Source organism: Panthera pardus, unplaced genomic scaffold (genome assembly GCF_024362965.1).
Source record: "Panthera pardus isolate Hobbes unplaced genomic scaffold, ASM2436296v1 HiC_scaffold_4, whole genome shotgun sequence".
NCBI classification, from domain to species: domain Eukaryota; kingdom Metazoa; phylum Chordata; class Mammalia; order Carnivora; family Felidae; genus Panthera; species Panthera pardus.
This window is the reverse complement of record NW_026526969.1, coordinates 1,056,013-1,069,929: the sequence shown is the minus strand read 5'-3', so window position 1 is coordinate 1,069,929 and position 13,917 is coordinate 1,056,013. Positions and strand designations below refer to the sequence as shown.

General features: G+C 41.3%; 2 protein-coding genes across 3 annotated transcripts in view; one reads left to right on the top strand and one right to left on the bottom strand.

The window, feature by feature from the left end:
• LOC109250645 (S-adenosyl-L-methionine-dependent tRNA 4-demethylwyosine synthase TYW1) overlaps window positions 1-2,649 on the bottom strand; it is a 214,866-nt gene extending 212,217 nt beyond the window's left edge. The window contains exons 1-3 of one of the 2 annotated variants that reach the window (XM_019421733.2): window positions 2,466-2,649; window positions 1,205-1,335; window positions 444-596 (exon numbers count right to left, since the gene is read on the bottom strand). In XM_019421733.2, the coding sequence (XP_019277278.1) occupies window positions 444-596; window positions 1,205-1,335; window positions 2,466-2,469 (288 nt within the window). In that variant the 5' untranslated portion in view covers window positions 2,470-2,649. The remainder of the gene's footprint in view (window positions 1-443; window positions 597-1,204; window positions 1,336-2,465) is intronic. The other variant, XM_019421734.2, reaches the window with a different exon arrangement.
• Window positions 2,650-3,334: 685 nt separating this feature from the next.
• On the top strand, window positions 3,335-8,856 carry SBDS (SBDS ribosome maturation factor). Its single transcript, XM_019421735.2, has 5 exons — window positions 3,335-3,670; window positions 4,324-4,453; window positions 5,443-5,643; window positions 7,009-7,173; window positions 8,100-8,856. Exons 1-5 carry the CDS (start codon window positions 3,543-3,545, stop codon window positions 8,226-8,228), a joined length of 753 nt encoding a protein of 250 aa, XP_019277280.1. The 5' UTR covers window positions 3,335-3,542; the 3' UTR covers window positions 8,229-8,856.
• The last annotated feature ends 5,061 nt before the right edge of the window (window positions 8,857-13,917 follow it).

Genomic DNA, 13,917 nt, shown 5'->3' with positions numbered 1-13,917 from the left:
TTCGATGTCTACTGTTAACACTTTTAACACTATCGAACCAAAACACATTTTATTAAGTAGATGTGTGACGTTGTGAAAGTCAGGGCCCCATCCCATACTGGATGCTACTGCTGACATGCTCTTTTCACTATCCCCTACTTCTGCACCCGCCATCAGTAATAGGCTTAGAACTCTCCATTCTGCTGAGGCAGAAGCAAGCTTCAGCACAAAACCCCTCAGGACAGTGACCATCAGACTGGAATTGGGCTGGAATTGGGCACAAGGGTTAAACACCCATGCAATGCCCCAGGAAGGAAAAAGGTATGCTGGGGAAGGGAAAAAAGAAGATTTAAAAGAAAAAAAAAAAAAAATCAGAAGACCGATTCAGTTCACTGTGAATGGATACCTTTAAGGGATATTCTAAAAGATCAAGAAACCCAGAGAAAAATATATGAAGTTCTCACCTTCGCTGTTCCAGTCTGGGAACCATAGAAAATCTTCACTCCAGACACTAAGATGTCCTTCTTTTGAAGAGAGATATAACCATTCGTCATCAAATCCCGAGTTGCTTTTGGAACAGATTTATCCTTTGAGTTCTTGTCCTTGAAGATAAACAACTACACAAAATCCATCAAGTTTGAGGCTTTTCCCAACTTCAGTAGTGATGACAGCACAGACAATAACCGATCTTACTATTCTCTTAATCTTTCTGGTGTACTCCTCAAATATTAACCCCTTGATATAATTAGGTCCTTTAAAGGCTGGACCTACGATCCTTAAGGCTATAAAGATTCCCAATTCCTCCAGGACAGAACTATACATACATTCATCCATAATGTGCTTTATGGAAATAAGACTAGGCACTTACTTTTCAATCCTTAATTAGTGGTAAGAAAACAGAAGACTACTACTCTTTAAAAGTGCTAAATAGATTTTTCTTATGAAGGCTTAATTTTTCATTATGAACTCTTCCTGTATCTCAAGAGTAAAACATCCACAGCCCATCAAAGAAAACATAAATAACTTATTTCATAATAAATTCGTCTCTAAAAACTGAGAATAAAATTTTTAGGCATAAAAAAAAAAAAACCCTGTGTAGAGACCAAACATAAAAGTGACTGAAAAGTTCCTTTTAGCTTTTCTGAAAACCTTAGAAAATCTGCACTCTAAATTCTCTATAAATCTAACGCCTTAATTCTCTCCTATAAAAACCAACTCCACTTACCTGCTTCCTGATGACAATCTGGAAACAAATCCAAAGGCTAATGCCAAAGGCAAAGCCCAAATATATGTAAAACCTGTTTATCCATAATGATATTAAAGGTGAAGAGAAGTCCCATGTATCCAAAGAAGGATCTAAATTTAAAACAACACATACACGTAATTTTACATAAAGTTACATATACAAAGCTGCCCATCCTTATTTTAAGAATAAAAAATAAAATAGGGGCGCCTGGGTAGCTCAGTTAAGCATCTGACTTCAGCTCAGGTCATGACCTCATACTCCATGAGTTCGAGCCCCACATCTGGCTCTAAGCTGTCACAAGCCCAGCAATGGGCTCTGTGCTGAACAGCTCAGAACCTGGAGAGCCTGCTTTGGATTTTGTGTCTCCCTCTCTCTCTGCTCCTCCCCTGCTCATGCTGTCTCTCTCTGTCTCTCTCTCTCAAAAATAAACATTAAAAAATAAAATAAAAAATAAAATAAAACCAACCTTCATATTCAACAACCCGGCTAAGAATTCTAAAAAAAAATCAACTCTAATAAAAATAATATACAACTGCATGTGGTCATGTGATAAAATTACCGTAACGATGCTAACTCAGAAAAACACAAAATTGTACCTTCATTTGGGTATAGCACCTGGAAGCAAGAGAAGTGAACAAAGTCAAAACACTTTACGTGGAATTAACTCTGCTGTGTTTTGAGTACTCCATAAGAAAAGCTTTAAAAAATACTATTCTCTTTGCTCTAGTTTTACTTTAAAGACCCACTGTTACTTGCAATGGATCTCACACCCCGTTTTTTGGAAAGACGTATGAATGGACCTGGCCTCAAATGTTGAACTGGAGGCAATTTCAAAAGGCGAAGCCTAAATTCTGGGGTTTACAGGTGCTGCTCCACCGTGGAAAAAACAAACATGGGCTTTGCCGTTGCTGCTCCACCCTGGAAAAGACCCAAAAGCCACCAAACACGTGGGTAAAGAAAGTGGGCAGTTCTCTATGCGTTTTACTTGAGGTCAGAAGCACAGTTCCTTCTGAACTCATCCCCTAACCTCATGAGGCAAAAGCCAGGTCAAAAGCAAGGATCAATCCTCCCTTGCTGTCAATGGCTCCTGTCCCGGGCTGACAAGTGCAACAACCTCTGAAGGACGGTCCTCGAGGACGCCACTCCGCCAGGAGAGAGTGAGAAAAACGGTTCCCTCTCTCCAACCCCTCCACGATTTTGCCTGTCGGGGGGCGGTGGGGGGGGTGGGGTGACGGCTTACCCATTCTCCTCAGAGCCCAGGCTCTGCGGCCCGATAGACTAGGACTGCAGACCTGAAGAACCTGGCTCGGACACCGGGAGACGACCAGAACTATCTTGAAGCATTACCAGTATACCCGGAGCCCGGAGAGCTGGGGGCAGCCATGCCACTCGCCAGCCCGTCCGGATTGGTTCAGAGGGGGAAGGGGCGGGCCCAGAGAGAAGCCCCACTTAGAGATCCAAGCTAGGTAGCCCGAGCGCTCCCGGCTCCTCTCGGATTGGCTCAGAGGTGCAAGGGGCGGGTCTAGAGGGAAGCAGGGTCAAGACAGGCGTGGTGGCATAGGAAAGAAACCTGGGAAAGATGGGCACGTTAAAAGCGTATCATCAACCAGACGTAATCTGTGTCTCCTTTGGACCTCACTTCAAACACACCGATTGTGAAAAAGCATTATTTCGAGAAATTGGGTTATGGGCTGGCTAGTAGATGCTATTAAGTAATAATGGTTAATCTTGTTGCGTTCATCTGTGAGGAGTACAGACTGTAAAGCTAAAACCTTATAATTTGCTTTAAACTATTCTGACCAAAAAGAAGAGGGAGAATGGAACATGAATGGCAAAATGTTGATAATCGTTGAAGCAGGGCGATGGGTTCATGGCGGTTCATCACACTGTTTTCTCAAGTTTTTTATTTTACAATTTTTCCGTAAGAGAAGTTTGAGGGCGCGACCCCGAAATCTGCGGAACTCTGAGGGACCGACTCTACGTTTCCAGCCGGTAGCTAAAACATCAGCATCACCAGCCAATCAGAGCTCCTTGGCGGAAGTAAATTACATCAAGGAAGAGCGCTTCTCTTGTCGCGAGCCGATGTCGTAAAAGCCACAATGCGCAGGCGTCGTTGCTCACTTTTCCTCGCCCGGTTTCCGGAACACCTGACGCCTGCGCAATAAGTCAACTGGGTGTATTGTGGCGGCCGTCCGGGTAGGTAGTGGTCGTGCCGCGCGCCGCCGGGTCGTTACAGCGAGGCGCAGGTGGTCCCTCCGGCCCGCCGCACGGGTGTGCCTTGGTTCACCAGACCCGGGAAGGGCTGTGAGCAGCCACCATGTCGATCTTCACCCCCACCAACCAGATCCGCCTAACCAATGTGGCCGTGGTACGGATGAAGCGCGCCGGGAAGCGCTTCGAAATCGCCTGCTACAAGAACAAAGTCGTCGGCTGGCGGAGCGGCGTGTGAGTGACCCTCTCCGTCCGAGCTCTGGCCGGAGCTTGCAGCCTACGAGGCGGCCTGCCCCTAGTGTTCGAGCTGGTGTCTTGACAGGGAAGGAAATGGACAATTTATTCCTGCAGTGAGCGTGAAAAGTCACTGTCTTTCCCGAGCTTAGCGCCTAGATCCAGGGTTCCCTTTTTGTTGAATTGGTGTGGTTTGGGTTGTTGGTTTGGAGTTTTGTTTTAATTGGTTGGTGTCCTGAAAGCTACAGCCAAGAAATCCCCAAAATATGGCCCTTTTGCCAAAATAATGTTAAAGGGTGGAGACCTAGTCTTCCAAATACTTCCGTGGCTATAGCACATCCTGATGTCACAGATCTTTGCCCTGTAGTTTCACCGAAGTGTGTAGTGTCTTCGCTGCTGCCATCTAGGGATCGGAATTCCCTGGCAGCAGCCCGCCCTCTGTCCCCACAGCTCAGTGTTTCATACGTGATCCCGTGACGTTTTTCTGCAGTGAGTAAGTGGGAATACAGATACGGTTCTGAGTTTTGAAAATGTTCCTTCTCGCTATTTGTTGTTTCTTACTACTATGTCACTGCCATCTTGTATTTAAATGTGAATGAATTTCCAAGTTTCAAGTGTGTTCACTTAGGACTTTTCTCTCCTGCTGTCACAAGGGAAAAAGACCTTGATGAAGTTCTACAGACCCACTCAGTGTTTGTAAATGTTTCTAAAGGTCAAGTTGCAAAGAAGGAAGATCTGATCAGTGCATTTGGAACAGATGACCAGACAGAAATCTGTAAGCAGGTGAGTTCTAAGAGCTATGTATTAGAAGTACTTGAACGTATGTTAAACTTGAATCGTTATTTAGATCTCATTCTTTTTTATGGCTGAGTAATATTCTATTGTGTATGTATACTATTTCTTTATCCATTCATCTATCAGTGGACACTTAGATTGCATCATGGCTATTGAAAATAATACTGCAATAAATACTGGGGTGCAAATATCTTTTCAAATTAGTGTTTCCATTTTCTTTGGGTAAGTACCCAGTGGTGAAATTACAAGATCACATGGTAGTTCTATTTTTATTTTTTTGAGGAACCTCTATACTCTATACTTCCACAGCGGCTGTACCAGTTTGCATTCCCACCAACAGGGCACTGAGAGTTCCTTTTTCTCCACATCCTCTCCAACACTTGTTGGTTTCTTGTTTTTTTGATTTCTAGCCATTCTGATAGGTGTGAGGTGAAAACTCATTGTGTTTTGATTTGCATTCCTTTGATGATGGGTGGTGTTGGAGTGACGTTCAGCATCTTTTCATGTGTCTGTTGGCCATCTGTATGTCTTGCTTGAGAAAATGTCTATTCGAGTTCTCTGCTCGTTTTAGTCAGATTATTTGGGGAGTCTTTTTGTGTGGCATCATTTTTAATAATGCAGGACATGAATATATTTTGTCAAAGTCTCCAAAACTTAAATTTTCTACTAAATTACCTTATTTTTGTCCATTTTTATATTTTGAGCATAATATACCTAAAATTAAATTTTCTTTTCTTTTCATTTTCTTTTCATTTACAACCTTTGCCTAAATTGACTTTTCCCCTTCCCCCACCTAAATAAATAGTATCTTAGAGCACAAGATAATCCAGTGTATCATTTAGGCAAAGTTCAATTTATTACCTATATGTGAGTAGCTGAAGAGGATGGAATTTAATTTTCTCTCCCAAGTTATTAATTCTTGTGGTCAGTTAACAAATAATGTGCAATAAAGACATTTAAATCTGGGGTTTTTTTAGATTTTGACTAAAGGAGAGGTTCAAGTATCAGATAAAGAACGGCATACACAGCTGGAGCAGATGTTCAGGGACATTGCAACCATTGTGGCCGACAAGTGTGTGAACCCTGAAACAAAGAGACCGTACACTGTTATCCTTATAGAGAGAGCCATGAAGGACATCCACTATTCAGTCAAAACCAATAAAAGTACAAAACAGCAGGTGAGTGATTTTTAATGTCAAAAAATATCCAAACGAAACTCAATTTTCTCTGAAGAAACCATTGAAAATGATCTGTCTGTGATAATAAAGTGATACTACTTGGAAGCAGTAAGGTAGGAGGTTGGGGGAGGGAGGAAGGAAATGATGGGGGTTTTAGGGAAAAGTAATGGAATTTTTTTTAACTAAACACAAATGTACTACAGCTCTCATCTTCCTATCCAAGTCAAACCTTTAAAGATAAAACTTGAATTTTTAAAGAATCCTTTCAACTCCACATCTTAGATTTTTTTGATTTCTATCTAATTCACATGACATACAAGGTCATCTTTTTACCGTGAACAATTCAGTGGCATATTCACAAAGTTTTTGCAGCCTTCCCTACTACCTAACTTGAGAACGTTTCCATCACCCCCAGACGAAACCTTGTGGCCATTAGCACTCACTCCTCATATACCCTTCTCACAGCTGTTCAGCAAATTTGTTTTCTGTTTTTATGGACTTTTCTCTTCTGGACATCTCCTATAAATGGAATCAGACAATATGTGGCCCTTTGAAGGTTCATAGTGCTTTATTCCTTTTTGGGACTCAACAATAACCCATTGTATGGAAATACCATATTCTGTTGATTCATCCATCTGTTGATGGGTATTTGTGTTGTTTCTACTTTTTAGCTATCATGAATAATGCTGCTCTGAAATTCATTGCAAATTTTTGTGTGGACGTGTTTCATTTCTCTGGACTCAGGAATGGAATTACTAGGTCATATGGTAACTATATTTAACCTTTTGAGGAACTGCCAAATCATTTTCCAAAATAGCTGAGGCATTTTACATTTCCACAATCAGTGTGCAAGGGTTCTGATTTCTCCACATCTTTGATATTTGTTGTTAATCTACCTTTCTTATTACAGCCATCCTGGGTGTACTATTCTGGTTTTGACTTGCATTTCCCTAATAACAAGTGATTTCAGCATATTTTCATGTGCCCGTTGACCTTTGGTCATCTTTGGAGAAATTAGTATTTAGATTCTTTGGCCATTCTTTATTTGTTTCTTCATTATCAAGTTGTAAGAGTTCTGTATATATTCTGGATACTAGCACCTCATCAAATGTGTGATTGACTAATATTTTCACCTATTTAATGGGCTGTCTTCACTTCCTCAATAGTGTTTTGAAACCCAAAAGTGTGTAATCTTCAAGTCCAATTTATCTTCTCTTTTCTATGGGTGTTTATGTTCTTTGTGTCCTATCTAAAAACCACCGTCTAATTTGGCCGGATGGGAACTGCTTTGTTTTGAATACCTTACAAAGTAATGCAGCAAAGGTAGCAAAGAAATTGCCAACATTTTCAATTTCGTCTCGCCAGGCTTTGGAAGTGATAAAGCAGTTAAAGGAGAAGATGAAGATCGAACGTGCTCACATGAGACTTCGGTTCCTTCTTCCAGTGAATGAAGGAAAGAAGCTGAAAGAAAAGCTGAAGCCCCTAATCAAGGTTATAGAAAGTGAAGACTACAGTCAGCAGTTAGAAATTGTAAGATAAAAATATTCTTATTCTTTTGCGTCCATGTTACCAGAATCCTCTGTTTTCTAGTCATAAATGTGTCACAGACATTTAAAGGTGTGAACAATAGACATTTCCAGAAACATCTTACCTGGAATTAAGTAAAAATCTCAAGGTCAGACTAAAACGAAATTATAGTTAATTAAGCACAACTTGGGATTTGGGGGTGGGGGGGTGGTTTGTTTTTTCTGGTTAAATCCATGCTCAGTTTAGACGAGAGAATATATTTTACGGTGAGTCTTCTATTATGAGGAAATTGGAAATAAGACGAAAAGTTGGACGGCCTCATTGCCCATAGAACATTTTAAAGACGCGGCAAAGTATGGTGTCTTTGGGTCCTGGCCCCGCAGTGTCAGACGCAGCAGAGATTCGGTTGTCTGCAAACCCGGGCCCTGAGATTTGGCTCCAGCGCCAGTATAAACAAGCTCTGGCCGGGGTTGTTGGGCATTCCTCCCTAAACGCGAAGGGACACATCTGACATTCTGAAGTTCTCCGGTCTTTTCAGAACTTCACATGTGATTTCTAAATAGGCCTTCAAGCTGCTTTTTCTCCTTCTGATGTGGATAAATAGAGGTGCTCTCGCCAGACTGTAAATCCTCGCACTAAACCGTAGTATCAAAAAACCACGCTCTCCTCTTCCAGCCACTTCACTCGATGGCTGTGGAGTCCAGAGACGACCTCAGACGGGGAGGTTAACGCCTGTCGCGGGGCCTGTGTGTGCACTTAAAAGAGCGAGGCTAGACTAGAGCCCTGCCTGCTTCCCTGTGCTCTGTCTTCGTTCTTGCACTGTAGGACGGTAGCAGTAGAGACATCTGGAACGTGCTGTGTGTCTGAGAGAAAGCGGGGGCTGTGCTCATTCCGTTGCACCTGCTGAGCACCTGTGTTCCGTGTTTCAGGTGTGTCTGATTGACCCAGGCTGCTTCAGAGAAATCGATGAGCTCATAAAAAAGGAGACAAAAGGCAAAGGTTCTCTGGAAGTGCTCAACCTGAAGGACGTGGAAGAAGGGGATGAGAAATTTGAATGACGCCCGTCAAGCTCTTCAGCTCTAAAACACTAAAGCGTTTTCTTTTCCCACGGTCCTCTTTCCTTTCTGTGGTCTGCCAAATGCTTGCTCGGACTGTTTGACGTTTTCCATCTTTGTGGTAACGTGTACACAAAAAGACTTTTCTGATAAAGTATCACACTGTGGGATTCATGTAGTTTTAATGATAAAGCGGGGTCTGGGGCAAAAATGAAAAATCCAGGATACGAAGGGCAGAGTAGCATTTTGCTGCTGTCTCATGACTTGCACTTTCCAACGTGCACGTTATCTTGGGGGTGAAAAGTTAAGCTTTGTATATTAAGATAAATGTGAGAAGATAGGACGATGTGACAAAAGGGGTATTTGCTGAAGAAAACATAATGTCTTATTTCTACTTAATGAAACGTGTGGCCTGATACAAAGCTTGGATGGTGACTTCCTGATTTTGTGAAAAATAGATCTAGGACCACTGTGCGGGGCTGAAGTAAGATTCGCGGAACATATGGCCGTACCCTAGATTATTCTCGGTAAAGAATAAAGTCATTGGTTTCTAATCCTTAAAGTTTATAATATATATTAATGTAGCTGCAATTATATGTTATCAATAAAACCACTCTTTATTTTTATTAAACCATGGCTTGTGTTTCTAGACAGCTTCCAAGCTCCCTTCTTTTCTCTGCCTGTTGTCTGGTAGGGTTGGAGAGTTCGCAGCAGGACTAAATAAGCCCCATGAGGAGTGGGTAGAACAGAGCCTGTTCTGCTGAACACCTGATAAATCTTAGTGATTTGGGATATAATTGAACAGAACTATTTTAGTACTTAAATGGACAACGTGCAAGTTGTTTTCAATCTGCTTATCTTCAAAAAGATATTCTAGAACATAAATTAGGGTTTCATTCAAAATTAACATGCAAGGGCACCTGGCTGGCTCAGTCAGTTAAGCCTCTGACTCTTGACCTCAGGGGCATGACTTTGAACCCTGCATTGGGCTCCACGCTGGGTGTGAAGCCTACCTAAAAAAAAAAAACAAACAAACTTAACATACAAACGTATTTGATGGATAGAAGTTTTTAACTAGAAGAGGTTTTGACTTGAAAACCCCAGATGGGTTTTATACGCGTTCAGAATTCATTGCTAATAGAAGTTCACAGAAATGGACCGTTTTAAAATAACTCCAATCAAAATTATGAAGTCAAAATTGTTTCTTATTGGGGCGCCTGGGTGGCTCAGTCGGTTAAGCGTCTGACTTCAGCTCAGGTCACGATCTCACGGTTCGTGAGTTCGAGCCCCGCGTCAGGCGCTGGGCTGATGGCTCAGAGCCTGGAGCCTGCTTCCGATTCTGTGTCTCCCTCTCTCTCTGCCCCTCCCCCATCCATGCTCTGTCTCTCTCTGTCTCAAAAATAAATAAACATTAAAAAATTTAAAAAAAAAAAATTGTTTCTTACAGTGTTAGAAGTACTCCTGCTTGATAACTTGGGAACACAACGCTTTCTGTGGTGCTGAAATTGAATTACTGTTTTAATACCAATCCTTAAGATGGCCCTCACTGGTTCCATTTTACTGGTGCAGTTTTTTTCATGAAGACGATCTAAACTCAATCCCAAGGGAAGATTTTAAGTAGTCAGGTTTACACTTTATCTGCAGCTTAGACAGTTAAAGCGGTGTTGCAGATTGGAAGTCCTGGTCACTGGAAATGTTCATTAGCTGCACCTTGAGCAGGAAAGTTAGAACGTTGCCGTAAGTTTTTCTCATTCTCGTTACTGATCTCCTAAAAAGCTGGAACCTCTAGAAATGTCAAATGCAGATCACATGTGAGCCATGCTTCTGAACCTATAGAAAATAAAAGATTTTTACCTTATATGAATCTCATTACTCAAAAGTAGTTAAAAAATTGTGGTTCTCGGTCATGCTCTCAGTGCCAGTGCTATAATGGGTTGTTCTAAGGATTGAGCTGTTTCTTTTGCTTTGTCAGTGCAAGCTGTATTGTGTGCTGTTGGTCAGGGTGACGGTTCAGAATTAACTCTCCTCTGTTAACACACCCCTTTTCTGTGAAGCGTCACCTGTCCCCATACACGCAGGACCTCACGCCACTTTGAAACCCCCTCCGAGGCCTTGATTTCACCCTACTTTGTGTTCTAGAGACCTGCTTAAATACCCATCTGGCATGCTAGACGGTGAGCTCCCCAAGGGCAGGATGAGCCGTTGCGCATTTGGACCCAGTAGGTGTGGAATAGATGTCTGTAGAGTAATACATGCTATCTCAGTGAGGGTGGGTGATGACAAACGTGTCTGCTAATGACTTTTTCAAATCCATCTTTAAAGCTAGAATAAGTGTCTAAGGCTTTGAGCCAAAGCTTCCCACCCTTCATACTGATGCGTGCTGTTGTGCTGCTTGGTGGCTTCTGATCTGCACAGATCCCCTCGGCCTGAGGGCATTCATCTCTGCCTGCAACCAGCCTCTTGCATTTACTTGTCCCAGGTGCTCATACACACCTAATATCCGTGAGGCTGTGATGGGGGGAAATTGGGTAACGCTCATAAGCAGAAGCCACACACATGATTTTTCCTGCATGCTGCACTCAAGCCCACATCATGAGGTCCCTACAACTTTGGTAGTAATGAGGCTCCTTATTATCTTTATGAGGTTTTGTTTTTGTTTTATCAATCTGCTCTTACTGAAATTCAAGGTACTGATTATTGGAAAACATTTTTCTGCTGCTGCATCATGAAGATGGTTGTGCAGACATATTTTGCCACTGGCAGCATTCAATGGCTGCAGGGACAAGAGCCAGTGATTTTCATCTCCATGTGTATGTATCTGTGATGATACCTGCAAAATTAATGAGTCAAAATGGAATTTCACGGCAACAATTCTTAGCTAAAAGTATAATCTTGACCTATCAGCTTGGATATTCCAGCTCCTACCCAGGAATGATTTCACAAGAATGAGTACACGTAGTTGAATTGCCCAGGACCCCTTCCAAACACCCCTTGGACGCCCCCGTTTCACCAAATTCCTAGTTGAATCTCTGCAGATTTCTGGTTAGCAGAGAATGGAGGTGAATGAGTTGTGAAATTGAAAATTGCAAAGTCTTTTACTGCAAAGTAGACCTGTCTCCTGCACTCAACACTATTTATATCTCAGGAGATCTTTTTGTCTGGTGAGCCACTTGAATGCCAAAAGATTCACGGTGGAGCTCTTCCTGTGGTCAACAAGCATAGTTGACATGCTTTTCAAGGGAAGAGGTCCACAGACTTATTTCTTACTGTCATGTGGAGATAGAATCAAGACTAGAAGTCTTGCACGTAATTAAGGTAAAATCATTTGTGGATTTATAGTTAAAACTTTGCAGATTATATGGATGCGGGGGTGGTTCAATATTCACAAATCAGTCAACATGATACATCAAAAAGAGAAAGAATAAAAATCATATTATCAAAAACTAAGTCATTCCTGGATAGGAGCTAGAATATCCAAGCTGATAGGTCAAGATTATACTTTTAGCTAAGAATTGTTGCCGTGAAATTCCATTTCGACTCATTAATTTTGAGGGTATCATCACGGATACATACACGTGGAGATGAAAATCACTGGCCCTTGTCCCTGCAGGCATTAAATGCTGCTGATCAGAAAAAGTATTTGACGAAGTACAACATCCATTCATGATTAAAAACCCTCAACAAAGTCAGTTTAGAGGGAACAGACCTCAACATAATAAAGGCCTTATATGAAAAACCCACGGCTAACATCAGACACAATGGGGGAAAACAGCTTTTCTTCTAAAGTCAGGAACAAGACAAGGATGTCCACTCTCACCACTTTTCAACTTAGTACTAGAAGTCCTAGCCACAGCAATGAAACAAGAAAACCAAATAAAAGGAATCCAAATTGGTAAGGAAGAAGAAACGCAGTCACTATTTGTACATGACAGGATACTATATAGAGAAAACCCAAAAGACTCCACCAAAACATTGCTAGAACTGATGAATAATTCAGTAAGGTACAGGATACAAAATCAGCATACGAAAATCCATTGCAGCAAAAGAGAAATTAAGAAAACAATCCCATCTACAATTGCACCCAAAATAATAAAATATCCAGGAATAAACTTAACCAAGGATGTGAAAGACCTGTACTGTGAAAACTATAAACGCTGATGAAAGAAATTGAAGATGACACAAAGAAATGGAAAGATACCCCATGCCCATGGATTGGAAGAACAAATATTGTTAAAATATCCAAACTATCCAAAACAATCTACACATTTAATGCAGTCTCTATCATAATACCAACAGCATTTTTCACAGAACAAGAACAAATAATCTCAAAATCTGTACAGAACTACAAAAGACCCTAAATAGCCAAAACAATCTTGAAAAAGAATAAAACTGGAGGTATCACAATCCCAGATTTCAAGATATACTACAAAGGGCACTGGCAAAAAGTAGACAAATGGATCATTGGAACAGAATAGAAAGCTCAGAAATAAACCACGATTATATAGTCAATCTTTGACAAAGGAAGCAAGAATAAGCAATGAGAAAAAGACAAGTCCCTTCAACAAAACTGGACAGCTACATTCAAAATAATGAAACCCAAATGGATTAAAGATCTAGACTTGAGACCTGAAACCATAACAATCTTAGAAGAAAGCACAGGCATCTTTCTAGATATGTCTCCCAAGGCAAGGAAAACCAAAGCAAAAATGAACTATTGGGACTTCATCAAGATAAAAAGCTTCTGCACAGGAAAGGAAACAATCAACAAGCTAAAAGACAACAAAATGAGAAAAGATATTTACAAATGACATACCCAAAAAAGGGTTAGTATCCAAAACATATAAAGAACCGATACAACTCAACCCCTAAAAAACATTCAGTTAAGTGACCAGAAGATATGAACACATTTTTCCCAAGTTCTATGCTGTTCTGGAAACAAAGTTCCCTCCCTGTGTGAACAGATGTGGATGGACATTGGCCAGAGGTGACTCTTAGCTTGAGCCTCTGTCCTCACTGATAAAATATGCCCATACCAGAGAGTAGACAGATGTGAGGATCAGATATAAGCAGAGTATCTGCCCAGATTGCACTGGGAAGCCAGGCCTTGGTTCTAGTAATCACCACATTGCTCCTGCAAAATGAGGCTCCCAGGAGGACGGGAGCTTAATATAGTAAGCACTTGATAATTCAATAGATGATTCCCTGAATGTCTCCTCAAATCATGCATCTGTCTCCTATTTCCTCATAGGTTATGAAAATCTAACTCCCTACTGTGTTAGGTTTTGAAACTATCAGCAGCACTTTGATTTCATCTAAGCTTGTAAATATCTGCACAAGAGAGTCCGTTAATTATAGTGGTCATCTTATGATGAAAAGTGACTCTGGGGTTTTCATAGCTTTTTATAGATGAAAAACCCAGAAAGATGAGGAAAAATTTTAAATTCAAAACGTTCATTTGCCATCAGTGAATGAGGAACCACTATTATCTATTACCCCAACCAATTATTGTGCCTCTCCACAATTATCTAAAATACTTTGCAGAAACTTTGACATTCATAGGGCTTTAAAGGTTTAAAAGTCTATAAAGCTCAGGTCACCTGGATGGCTCAGTGGTTGACCATCCAGTTCTTGATTTCAGCTCAAGTCATGATCCCAGGGCCATGGGGTCAATCCCCGAGTCAGGCTCTGTGCT

What these genes read in the sequence shown, in the direction of transcription:
- SBDS (XM_019421735.2), top strand. Translation starts at nt 3,543, where the DNA reads ATGTCGATCTTCACCCCCACCAACCAGATCCGCCTAACCAATGTGGCC. An exon ending in ATAAAAGTACAAAACAGCAG is followed by an intron (nt 5,644 to 7,008) that starts GTGAGTGATTTT and finishes TCGTCTCGCCAG; the next exon opens with GCTTTGGAAGTGATAAAGCA. An exon ending in ACAGTCAGCAGTTAGAAATT is followed by an intron (nt 7,174 to 8,099) that starts GTAAGATAAAAA and finishes TCCGTGTTTCAG; the next exon opens with GTGTGTCTGATTGACCCAGG.